The sequence below is a fragment of the Aquarana catesbeiana genome, linkage group LG02 (assembly GCF_042186555.1).
Source record: "Aquarana catesbeiana isolate 2022-GZ linkage group LG02, ASM4218655v1, whole genome shotgun sequence".
NCBI classification, from domain to species: Eukaryota; Metazoa; Chordata; class Amphibia; order Anura; family Ranidae; genus Aquarana; species Aquarana catesbeiana.
The window spans coordinates 466,419,194-466,432,267 of NC_133325.1; the positions used below are offsets into that span (position 1 = coordinate 466,419,194).

General features: G+C 43.3%; 1 protein-coding gene across 1 annotated transcript in view; it reads right to left on the minus strand.

The window, feature by feature from the left end:
* SYCP1 (synaptonemal complex protein 1) overlaps window positions 1-13,074 on the minus strand; it is a 360,929-nt gene that overhangs the window by 245,135 nt on the left and 102,720 nt on the right. Inside the window, exons 8-10 of the mRNA XM_073615691.1 lie at window positions 5,133-5,249; window positions 4,651-4,755; window positions 1,467-1,570 (exon numbers count right to left, since the gene is read on the minus strand). Of these exons, the coding sequence (XP_073471792.1) occupies window positions 1,467-1,570; window positions 4,651-4,755; window positions 5,133-5,249 (326 nt within the window). The remainder of the gene's footprint in view (window positions 1-1,466; window positions 1,571-4,650; window positions 4,756-5,132; window positions 5,250-13,074) is intronic.

Sequence of the window (13,074 nt, forward strand, 5' to 3'; positions counted from 1 at the left end):
GAGCTTTATGCCCAAAACTGGCACCACTAGAGGCCTGAACATCCACCTTCACAGAAAAAAGGTGTAACTTTGTCCTTAAAACCATAAGCCTAAACAATGATCTGTCTGAGCCACCAAGAAACAGCAGAGCGAGAAGCTTGTTCCCCTTTACAGGGACCATTAGGAATGACAAGAAGAGAGTCAGTCTTTGACAAAAGCATTAGACGAGGGGTAAACCCTCAGGGCATGAACTACATCTAGGCAGTGAAGAAAAATGTCCTGATGTATGGGAGGCAGACAAAACGATGGAAGAAAAACGTATTGGTAGAGGCCAAAATGACCTTAGGACGGAAGGAGGGCCTACTACTCTCAGATACTCATCTTGCAGCAGTGATGGTGACAAAGAAGGCAACCTTGTGAGCAAGAGTTAAAAGGTGAATATCTCTAACAGGTTCAAAATGCAGCCTCTGAAGAGCCAACAGAACCAAACTGAGATCCCACACAGGAGGTTGTACAGGAGGTACCACACAAGAGCCACCCTGCACAACTATCTTGACAAAACAATGGGGCCAAATGTTGATTTGGGCCCAATAGCTAAAAGGTCAGGATTTGTTTCATTAAGTATTTCCTGGAGTGAAACATTCCAGCATGCACCAGATGAAGTAAGCCTTCCATGTCCAATGGTAGCCCTTACGAGAGTTAGATTTCCTAGCTTTTAAAAGTGTGGGAATTACTGATTCAGAGAGACCCTTGTCTTTCAAGACCTGGGCTTCAATACCCAAGCACTTAAATTCAGGGACCATGAAGCAGGATGGTAGACCGGTCCTTGGGATAGGTGATCCAATAGATCTGGGAGAGCCCACTGGATGTCTGCCAGAAGTTTCATCAAAAAGGAGCACCAGACCAAAACTGGGTGAAAGAGTCAAAGATAATTTTAATTGTTGGTAAAAGTCATATAAAAACAGCCAATCTAATTAGGGGGGCAATATCAATACTGCTTCATCAGGGCTCAACTCAGGATAAAACTTGGATGGACGGAGAAAACAGTGGTTTCACAGATCTATATTGGAACTTGTATCTAAACTGGGGTAAGAAAATCTGGCGAACGGTGGTCCGATTTTTCTCAATTTTTCCCCGCAAATCAGAAGTAATGAACGAAAATTTGTATGAAAATTTGGAATCGGCTGTCGAAAGTTGTGTACACACTATACGAAAATTATTTGGACGAAAATGTTCCCCTGATTTTCTTATAGTGTGTACGAGCCTTTAGTTTTCTAAAGTCAAAGGAGTATTTAAATGCTTATTATAGTTGCATTTAACATGTATCTTTCTCTGTCAATTTATAATTTATTTATAACTTGGGTAAATGGGAATTTTATACCACAAAGTAGCATTTTTAGTGTGGCTCAGAGTTCATTCTTCAACACATTTCTTGAATAATTAGCTTAATTTCTTACTTAGCTTTCACTGATAAACGCCATACTCACTCATTTGTGCTTATATCTGTCTTCAGTTCTTCAGTTTGTCTAGACAGATTATCTATATCCACAGCTGAAGCATTTATTTGCGTTTTTAGAACATCAATTTCTTCCTAGAACAGATCAGAAAATGAAACAAAAAAATTTCAATCTCATTCTTGACCTTGCAACGGACATGAGGAAACACCACATGATTATTTTTTAGCAGACTAAATGTAACAGAATTGCATGCTCATGCTGCATGAAAATGTATACAGACTTGATCTCCAATGCCCCGTACACATGATCGAAATTTCCGTCAGAAAAACTTTGGATGGTTTTTCCGACGGAATTCCGTTCAAGCTTGCCTTGCATACACACGGTCACACAAAAGTTCTCTGAACTTTCGACCGTCAAGAACACGGTGACGTACAACACTACGACGAGCCAAGAAAATGAAGTTCCGAGCATGCGTTGAATCGTTTCCGAGCATGCGTACGAATTTTGCGAGTCGGAATTGCTACAGACGATCGGAATTTCCGATAGGAACTTTTTCTGTCTGAAAAATAGAAAACCTGCTCTCAATCTTTTGCTGGCGGAAATCCCGCCAGCAAAAGTACGATGGAGCATACACACGGTCGGAATTTCAGACCAAAGGCTCACATCGGAGTTTTGCTGGCGGCATTTCCGATCGTGTGTATGGGGTATTAGAAACAATATACAAGAGAATCTGCTGAGGGTCTATGTTGCCCATCACAATTGCATAGGGGTGTGTGCTTCAGTTTAAAGGTGCCTATATACTTTATACTCCCAAAACTAGGGTTGCAGTTACTAGTATCAGTATCTGTGCCAATACTGAGCATTTGCACAAGTACTTGTACGAGTACTTGTACTCGTGCAAATGCTCCGATGTTTGACCCAAAATCAGGGCAGCCAGGGATGATCGGTGCAGCGGTGGGGAGAGTTACAAGCACCAATCTCCCTGTGTAGATTTCAATAAAGCAGCTGACAGCCGCTTCTCCTTCTCTCTCCTCCCCCCATGGCTTTCAGCTGCTTTATTGAAATCTATACAGGGAGATTGGTGCTTGTAACTCGCCGCACCGATCATCCCTGACTGTCTCCTGTGTCCTCGTCCATGCTCTTCCAGTCCCCCTCCGTGCTCTTCCAGTCCCCCTTGGTGTCCTCTGTGCTCTTCCAGTCCCCCTTGGTGTCCTCTGTGCTCTTCCAGTCCCCCTTGGTGTCCTCTGTGCTCTTCCAGTACCCCTTGGTGTCCTCTGTGCTCTTCCAGTCCCCCTCTGTGCTCCTCCGGCCCCCCCGTCCTGGATCTGTCAGGATGGAGAGCGGAGGAAGGAGACGGTAAATCTGTTATTTACCGGCTCCTTCATTTTCTGAATGGAAAGAGTGAGTGATCACTGACTGTCCATTCATAACTGAGCATCGTAAACTGTGTTTACGATGTCTCAGTTTATGAATAGAGAGGAGCCTCTGACTCCTGTCTATTCATTTCCAGTGGAGCTGTGGCTGCTGAGAAAGGGACTGGGGAATCTGTGTCACTAGTCCCTTTCTGCCACAAAGAGGAGATATCAGAGGTCTGTTTAGACCCCTGATATCTCACCAAAAGCCCCCCAAACAGGGCTGATAGAAAAATAATAATTAAAAAAAAATTGTAATAAATATTTAAAAGTTAATTGTGAAAAAAAAAAACAAAAAAAATCTGACACATCCACTCCCCCCTCCCCTCAAAAGAAAGCATTGTAAAAAAAAAAAGACATGAATAAATTGTAAAAAATAAAATTGTAAAAAAATAAAAAGTAAAAATAAAAAACTACTGACACAGTCCACGTGTCATCAGTGCCCATCAGTGCTGCATATTACTGCCACTGTCACATGACACTAAAAAAGAAGTATTAGTAGTTTTATAAAAGTGGTATCTGTGCAACCCTACCCACAACCACACAACTTCAAAATCAGCCACAAAAGGCAACTAATGTTCTTTAACTGTTTCTCTCTTTCAAATACATATATCTTTTGTTTTGGTGAATGCAGATCTCAAGGAAAAAGGTCCCAATAGAACCACCGTATTTATCGGCGTATAACACGCACTTTTTCCCCCTTAAAATCAGGGGGAAATCGTGGGTGCGTTATACGCCGATCCCTGCCGATCCCCCGCTGACTATGAGCGGAGGAGCGAGCGCCGCCGACATACATTCATAGCCGAGTGTACTCAGATAGGTTTGGCTAGCTCCACTTACAGTAACGCCCAGTCCTGCCCTATGATGGACATAACACAGGGACTGGGCGTGACTGTGAGCGGAGCTAGCCAAACCTAGCCGAGTACACTCAGCTATGTATGTATATCGGCGGCGCTCCGCTCCACCCACAGGAGTACGAGAGGAGCCGAAAGCGGCCAAGAGCCGCCGAGATACACAGGACCGGCTCTGTGTATCTCGGTGGCGCCATATTTAAAAACTGCAGTGTCACTGGGCAAGGCTGCAAATGACACTACAAGGCTGCAAATGACACTACAAGGCTGCAAATGACATTAAAAGGCTGCAAATGACACTACAAGGCTGCAAATGACACTACAAGGCTGCAGACACTACAAGGCTTCAAATGACACTACAAGGCTTCAAATGACACTACAAGGCTGCAAATTACACTACAAGGCTGCAAATTACACTACAAGGCTGCAGATGACACTGACAAGGCTGCAGATGACACTAACAAGGCTGCAAATTACACTACAAGGCTGCAAATTACACTACAAGGCTCAGATGACACTGACAAGGCTACAAATGACACTGAAAGGTTGCAAATGACACTACAAGGCTGCAGATGACACTACAAGGCTCAGATGACACTGACAAGGCTGCAAATGACACTGAAAGGTTGCAAATGACACGGACAAGGTTGCAGATGACACGGACAAGGCTGCAGATGACACGGACAAGGCTGTAGATGACACGGACAAGGCTGCAAATGACACTACAAGGCTGCAGATGGACACTGATAAGGCTGCACTGATGGGCATTTAAATGTAAGTTTTTTTTCCTTAAAATTCCCTCCTAAACTTGGAGTGTGTGTTATACGTCAGCGCGTGTTATACGCCGATAAATACAGTAACTATATTATAAACAATTATTTTGTGCAAAACCTCTCACTAAATTGGCCAGAATTGCACAGCAAAGATATAAAGAATAACATATTTTCTCACTTCTTTGCTTTTAATTGTCTCCATGAACTGGTTGTGTACATCTTGTAAATCACCAACCAACTTCTTTAAGTCAGTATTTTCTGTTGACACATTATGAAACTGGACCTATAATAAAACAAAATAAAAACAATTACCTTGACACAATACACAATGAAAACAAACAGAAAATGTGATTATACTGTATCTCTAGCAAAAACTTTTTTTTCTCCTTCAAATTTGGATAGTGTAAGGAACAGTAAAAACCACTGTCAGTTTTTGTTTGTTCCTGTAACAGGAAGAGAGGGGAAATCTTGCACATAGGCAGACAGCTAAAACAAGCTTACGGAGGTTCTATTCTTCCCCCAGCCTATTAAAAAAAACATGTTGGCATGCATTATGCCTTTGTTATGCAGGAACCTCACCTTAGGACTGGAAATCTGCAATATATGACGACATTTGTAGGTTTAAATACGCTTTAAATAAATCATCACACACTAATGTACCTGAAGATTTTCCAGACCGACAGCTAGATCTTGTTCTTTCTTCACCAATATTTGGTTTTCTGACTTCTCTTTGGATAACTGATTTTCCAACTCTTTATGAACTTGCAAGGTTTCATCCTAATGGATTTAAATATACATGTTGCGGTAAATCTTACAGACAAGCACAAATAAACATCTAAAGTGCTTATAAAACGTATTCACCCACTGCAAATACTCATGATTTTTTGTTATAAAATACAATGTAGTAAATCATTTTAGCTTTAATTGTGTTGTTTTACATGAGCAACAGAAACAGACTTAAAGTGGAACTTTGGTCAGAAAAGGAAGTGATGCTAGATCACTTCAGGCTGGCCCCTTCTGCAGATATAGCTATGTGAAACAGTAAAAATAAGTGTCTTGAAATCCAGTAATATACTGTTTCACCCTGCTTTGCACATGCACAGTTGCTCTCCATTTAAGGAATTTTTAGGCACTGACAAGCTTGTAGAGGCCGATCTGCTGACAGTCTTAAAGCGTAATAAAACACTCAACACATTTTTTTTAAACTTTATAATCTTTATTGAAAATGTTTTCCCATTAAACTACTTAACATACAAAACAGCTCTTATCCCCTCCCCCTCCCCATTTAATATACCAGGATACAAAGAGATGAGATATAGACATATTCGCAATACATTTTTCAGTTATTTGTTCTATACCAAATCCATCCCCCTCCCATAAACTTCCCATTCGAAATCTCCACATCTACCCTCACAACACCCCCTGTCACACCATTCACTTCCTTTCTGTTCCATCTCTTTCCTCGCTATCCCAATACCTGCTCTCAATCTCCCTTCCCTCCGTATTCCACACCTTTCGCCCTCATTCACACTACTCTACCATTCCTATATGTCACCTCTTATTTTTATTGCATTCATTCACTGCCCCTTTTCTTTTTCCTGTATCATGGGTATCATTTATCCCGCCCTCTCTTCAAACCTTCTTCCTCTATTCAAATGGTGTTCATGACTATTAGTGTCTTCCACCTCACTCTAAAAATGGTGACCTTTTACCTCCCACCAGGGTTTCCAGATCTCTTCATATTTCTTTAAACAGCCTTGTCTGACATATACAGGACTTTCCCTTCCAAATTGTCTTGTTCCTGCCTCGCTCCCATTCTATACAGGATGGGGGTAAGACCGATTATCACCTTTGTGCTATCAGTTTCCTTGCCTGAAATAAACACCTGAGGATTGCGATCTGGGTGCATCTAGGGGTTTCCCTCCCCCTCTACCAAGCCCAGTACACAAAGCTTTACATCCGGATTTGGAGGTCCTCCGAATACCATGACTCCGGATACCGGAACAGCTTCAGACACCTCCAAAACATGTGGATTAAATCGCCTTCCATTTCCCCACATCTTGACAGCTAGCGTCTGACCTACGGCCAAACGAAAAAAGTAGTTGAGTATAATATGCTCTATATAGTAGAAACATGTGTGACATCTTTTGAGAGGGGGAAAGTGAGACAAGGGGGCTCAATTCAAGGATTCTACTCCATTGCTCTTCCGATATAGTTCCTACGTCTTGTTCCCATCTCCTTCTACTTGGTGGGGCCCCTATACCTTCCAGGCTCCCCTTAAGTATATGCGGATATAAGCTCGAAATAAGGGCTATTGGGGTGGTTGCATTAATTACCTTCTGGAGCAAAGGAATCTCGCTCCATTCAAGCGCCCTCTCTAAACTGCGCCTGACCTGTAGGTACCTAAAAAAGGATTTATTTGATATTATATATTGTTCCCTCAATTCCTGAAAAGATTTCAGAGTATCATCCTTGTAAATCTGACTAATAAACTTTATTCTGCACCTTTCCAATTCCTTAATTGTCCCCATCTTCTGGATTTCGCACAAGTTTCTATTTTCCCATATGGGAGTATACTCTGTAAGTCCCTTATACCCTAGCAATGTCTTCACTGTCTCCCATATTTTAACCATTAGACTTAGGCAGGCCATACTTGGGTCAAATTTCGAAAGAATTTTCTTTCGAAAATCTTATCTAAGAATTTTCGTTCGTATTTCGCACCATTAGTGGGCTGCAGCAACAGTCGAGTAATCGAACATGTTGGAAACGATTTTCTAATCAATGATGGGAGAATCGTGCGAGAAATAGAATTGAAAAAGAAATGTGCATGTGCAAGAAAAGAAAATTCCTGGAAAGAAAAGAAGATTCCCAGCCACAAAAACTCTTTTTCTGTAGCAACATGAGGTGAAATTGAAGGCTTGGTTGGCTGAATTTTGAAGTCAATGGAGGCAACATTCAATCACAACACGCACAAATTTTCTGATTTTCAAAAGAAAATTATTTCGAAAATTCAACCATGTATGGCCAGCCTTAGTGTGGGGAGCCTAGAGGGGAGCCAGCCCGCCTCCATAGCTTCTAACATTGATCCATGTGGGGTGTTTTGTATCAACATTTCCCCCCCTACATATCCCCCTTCCGATCCACTACACCCTCCTATATGCTGTAATTGTGCCGCGAGGAAGTAATTCTGAGGGTGTGGAAGTGCAACCCCTCTTTCCTGTCTTTGTAATTGTAAGGTATGCAGACGGATTCTTGCCGGGCCACCTTTCCAAATTAATTCTCTGAAAATAACGTCTAACTTTTGGAACCACTTTTTCTATACCCACACTGGGGAGTTATGCAATGCATACAAAAGCTGTGGCATCCATAGCATTTTGATCAAGTTACATCGTCCTGCTACTGACAATGGGAGACGTTTCCATATTTTAGTTTTCCCCCTGAATTTTTCCAATAGTGGAATAGTTACTTATGATATACTGTTTAGGGTCTCTTGTAATATTAATTCTCAAGTATTTAATTTTGTCCACTATTTAAATTTGAGCAACCTCCTCAGGCAAGGGACCGTCCAGGGGATCTATTGGTAATGTGGATTTTTCCCAGTGTATAGTGAGTCTGGAAAATTGGCCAAAATTTGTTATTTCCATTGCCTTCAACAAGGAAGACTGCATACCTCTAAGAAACAATAAAAGGTCATCCACATATAATGCCACTTTTCCTTCCACTATTCCCCTTTTAAATCCTATTAACTTAGGGGAAAACCTAAGAGCCACCGCCAGAGGTTCGACTGCGAGGGTGAAAAGCAAGGGGGGACATAGGGCACCCCTGTCTTCTCCCCCTTAGCAGACGAAATTTGTCAGTGTTCATTGTTCACTCTCAATTTTGCCTCTGGCCCCCTGAATAGCATTTTTGTCCAATTTATAAAGCCCGGGTCGAATCAAAACTCGGCCAGGACCCTCCACAGGTATCGCCACTCAAGGCTATCAAAAGCCTTAGCTGCATCCAAAGACAAGATAGCCCTCGATCCATCCACATCAGCCGGCAATCAAGTACATACGTCTTGTATTTATGCTAGTGGATCTTCTGGGTATAAATCCCAACTGATCTGGGTGCACAAGTTTCTGGATGACCCTAGTTAATCTGGTCGCCAAGACCTTCGCCAGGATTTTAACATCAGTGCTCAGTAAGGAGATGGGTCTATATGAGGGTGTATTAAGTGGATCCTTACCTTCTTTATGTATCATGACTATAGTAGATTCCATCATCGATGTAGGGAGCTCCCCCTCCATCGCTGACCAAATTAAGGCCCCCACCGCTCGGGTAGTAGCACCTTTCCGAAGCGTCTGTAGGTCTCTGCCGGGAGGCTGTCAGGACCAGGAGACTTCTGACCTGCCATCTCCCTTGTAGCCCGCTGAAATTCCTCTAATGTTATTGGTAGGTCCAGTTCATCTCAATCAGTTTCAGAGAGGGACGGTATCGCCAAGCCCCTAAAGAAAGCGTCCACTTCCTCCCCCATTTCCTGTTGCTGGGAGCTATATAAATGCTCATAGTATTCTTTGAACTTTGTCCCTACTAAATACTAATCGTGGCAATCATAGAGGGTGAGTTTGTCTTGACCAGATGGGCCAACATTCTCCCCGTGCTTTCCCCCTCCCCCGTCTGTGTCCCATGGGGAAACCTATCCACCTTCCGGTCCAAAACTGTGTTGAAATCATCCATGACAATGATAGGCACACCCAGTTTATCCAGAACAAACTCCACCGACCTATACAAGATTAAAGTGTCAAAAGGAGGAGGAAGCGGAGCTAGGTCACACACATCCAGTCACCCCCTCCCCACCCCCCACGATCCCAAGTCGACATTAACATTATTTTTAAGCCATTGTTGTGTAATTTTACTTCATTCTTGGGAACATAGTCTTGCTGGAAGATTAATATCCTCTATAGACACAGATTTCCTACAGACTGCATCAGGTTTTCGCCTAGGGTTTCCCTGCTGTATTCATTCATTTATTCAAACACTACCCTTACATGTCTTCCAGGGCCTGCTGCAGTAGAGCATCCCCACAGCATGATGCTATCACCACCAGCATGCACAGTACTTTCAGGCATCTAAGAGATGCCAGAGAAAGAAAATCTGGGTACCAAGCTGATGTATATAAGGCAGTCCCAGAGTTAAGAACACGTTAAGGACTGTAGGTTTGTTCGTAAGTGAAATTTGTTTCTAAGTCGGAACACTGCCTGTAAGTGTAACTTCCGCCTGTGCAGGGATGTGGGATGTTCTGGCATCCGCCTGTGGAGAGATGTGGGATGTTCCGGGGGCTTCTGTGGCTCTTCTGGCCATGCAGTACATGAAGTACTGCAGTGTGGAATGTGGCAAGATAGCTGCTCGGAGGACCAGCATGGAGCACAAGCAACCGGCATTGAGGCCGTTCATAAGTAGGAGTCGTTCGTAAGTCGGGCGTTCGTTAGTTGGGCGTTCGTTAGTCGGGTACTTCCTGTACCAGTACTTAGTGAAGATATCGCAAGAGCTTCTTTCTTATTTCTCTACAATGCCAAGCTCATGGTTTTGCTCCCATGTGTCACGTGTGGGCAGGGCTGCTTTTGAATGAACATGAAGCTGTGACTGAAAAATGTACAGGCATTACAGAGGCGAATGCCTAAAGTGAGACACTGTTTGTAGAGCCAGCAGCAACTTCACAATGGGATTGTGGTAGCTAGCCAGATTAGGTGCACTGTAAATGTATCCACAGTTGTGTAATGTGCTTTAAATCCGCTTTAGTTCTAACTAATTATGTGACTTTGGTAAATAATTGACTATCAGTAGTGATTTATATGAGGCATATTAATGGCTTCCCGACCAGCCGCCGCAGTTTTACTGCGGCAGAATGGCACGGGTGGGTGAGGCGACGTTACCTTTCGGCGGCCGCGGCGATCGGATTCGTTTCAGAACTGATCAGTCTCCAGGCCAATGATTTCTGGCCTGGACCTGCTGATTGGTTCTGATGAATGAAATCCTCCCCTGCCTGTGTAAATGTAAACACAGGCAGGGGAAGTGATGTCATCTCCCCTCGAGGAACTCTTTTCCGTTTCAGAGAGAGGAGAGAGGACATCCAAACGTGAGTTGCACCAACACTATACTGACACAGTACACATAGGCACACATTTCACCCCCTGATCGCCCCACCAGTTAAACCCTTCACTCCCTGTCACTGTGTCACCCAGTGCAGTTTTCAATTTTTTTTTTGATCACTGTACTGGTGTCATTTGTGACACTAATCAGCATTATGGTACTTAGTAGTAGCCCCAGATAGGTCTAGGGACCCCCCCCCCCTAATAAAGGTTTAACTCCTTGATCACCCCATCACCAGTTAGTTTGTTTTTTATAGCGTCAGGGCACCCGCCATATATTACTCAATAAAGGTTTAACCCCCTGATCACCCGGCGGGTAACATCAGTTAAGTTTTAGCATCAGTTAGGGTCTGCGTCGCCCCAGGCAGCGTCAGATTAGTGCCAGTTTCGCTAACACCCACGCACGCACCATACACCTCCCTTAGTAGTATATAGTATCTGAACGGATCGATATCTTTGATCTGATCATAACTATATTAGCGTCCCCAATAGTTTAGGGTTCCCAAAAATGCAGCGTTAGCGGGATCAGCCTAGAAACCTGCTAGCACCTTCATTTAGCCCCTCCGCCCAGCCCAGTGCAATATCAATCGATCACTGTCACTTACAAAACACTAAACACATAACTGCAGCATTCGCAGAGTCAGGCCAGATCCCTGAGAACACTAACAGTTTTTTTGGTAGCGTTTGCAGCAGTCTGACAGTCAGGTGCTCTTTTTTCCCGTGAGTCGCACTAGGGTAAAGAAAATTTAGAGGCCAAAATGTCCAATCGAAGGTACACTAGTGAAGAGGCCTACACATTTCTGAGCATGACAGATGAGTGTGAAGAGCAACTTAACCATCTGTCAGATTCAGGCTCAGAATACGAACCTGTAGACAGCAGCAGCACTCTGATAGCTCTGACGACAGAGTAGGGGTCCCTGCCAAGGTCAGGCGTACCCAACACCGGTCTTCTGCTGTTGTTGAGGTGCAAGAACCGAAGGGCTCTCACATGGAGCAGAGAGCCAATACTAGTGCCGCTCATCCTTTGGGTGAACTGGCAAGCACCAGCAGCCTAGTACATCCTGGTCGTACATCCAGCACTGCAGTATCACGTGGTGATGTGGCGAGTCCCATAAGCGCAGTTCAAGCTGGTGAGGTAGCTAGCACAGCTAGTGTCCCGCAGCCACCAAGAAGACAAAGACAGGCCTGTCGAGCCCATAGTGCCCTTCCTGCTGCATTTGCCAACCCAAATTGGGAGCCCACCACATCTGCAGCACCCGTACTTCCCCCATTCACTGGCCAACCCGGAATTCAGGTGGAAAGTTGATTTTATGCCACTTGATTTTTATTCGCTGTTTTTCACGGAAGATCTCTATAGATCTATTTTGGACCAAAGCAATTTGTATGCCTTTTAATTAATCGCCGCTAGTCCCCAGTTAACCCTTGCCAGAGATTGGAGACCTGTCTCCGAATTTAAGACCTTCCTCGGCCTATCCCTTCTCATAGGCATAACTAAAAAAAGTGAGTTGCGGTCATATTGGTCCACTGACCCAATTCACCATATGCCCTTGTTCTCTGCCTTCATGACCAGGACACGATAAGAGCAGATCTTGCGGTTCATGCATTTCAATGACAATGAACTCTGTCGTCCTCGGGGTGACCCTGAATACGATCGGCTCTACAAAATTTGGGCCCTCGTAAACCACATCAACCAGCAGTTTGCAGCCTTTTTTTACACCCGATCAAGTTGTCTGCGATGATGAGTCACTGATTACATTTTCTGGCCGCTTGTCATTCAAACAGTATCTTTCCAGCAAGCGTGCCAGATTGTTGGCGCCGTACCTAATTGCCCGTAAGGCCAGACGCTGGTATAAAAACGTGTCTGTATATTTATTCCAATTGCCAACTGACAACTGCGCGGTCGTGCAACACTGAACCCAAATAAAATTGATGTCCTTTTTTTTCCCACAAGTAGAGCTTTCTTTTGGTGACATTTGATCACCTCCGTGGTTTTTATTTTTTGTGCAAAAAGAAAGACAGACAATTAAAAAAAAAAAAAAAAAAAAATTCTTACTTTCTGCTATAAAACATATCCAATGAAAAAAAATTTAAGAAATATAATTTCTTCATCAATTTAGGCAAATATTATGTATTCTGCTACATATTTTTGGTAAAAAAAATCCCAATAATTGTACCTATATTGATTGATTTGCACAAAAGATATCATGTCTACAAACTATGGGATAGATTTATGAACTTTTTATTTTTTTTACTAGTAATGGCACCAATCAACAATTTTTAGTGCGACTGTAACATTGCGGCGGACAAAGCTGAAACCAAGTGACACTTTTTGAGGACCAGTGACACCAATATAGTGATCAGTGCTAAAAATAATGCACTGTCACTGTACTGACACTGGCAGGGACGGGGTTAACATCAGGGGCAATCAAAGGGTTAAATGTGTTCCCTGGGAGTGTTTTCTAACTGTGTAGGGG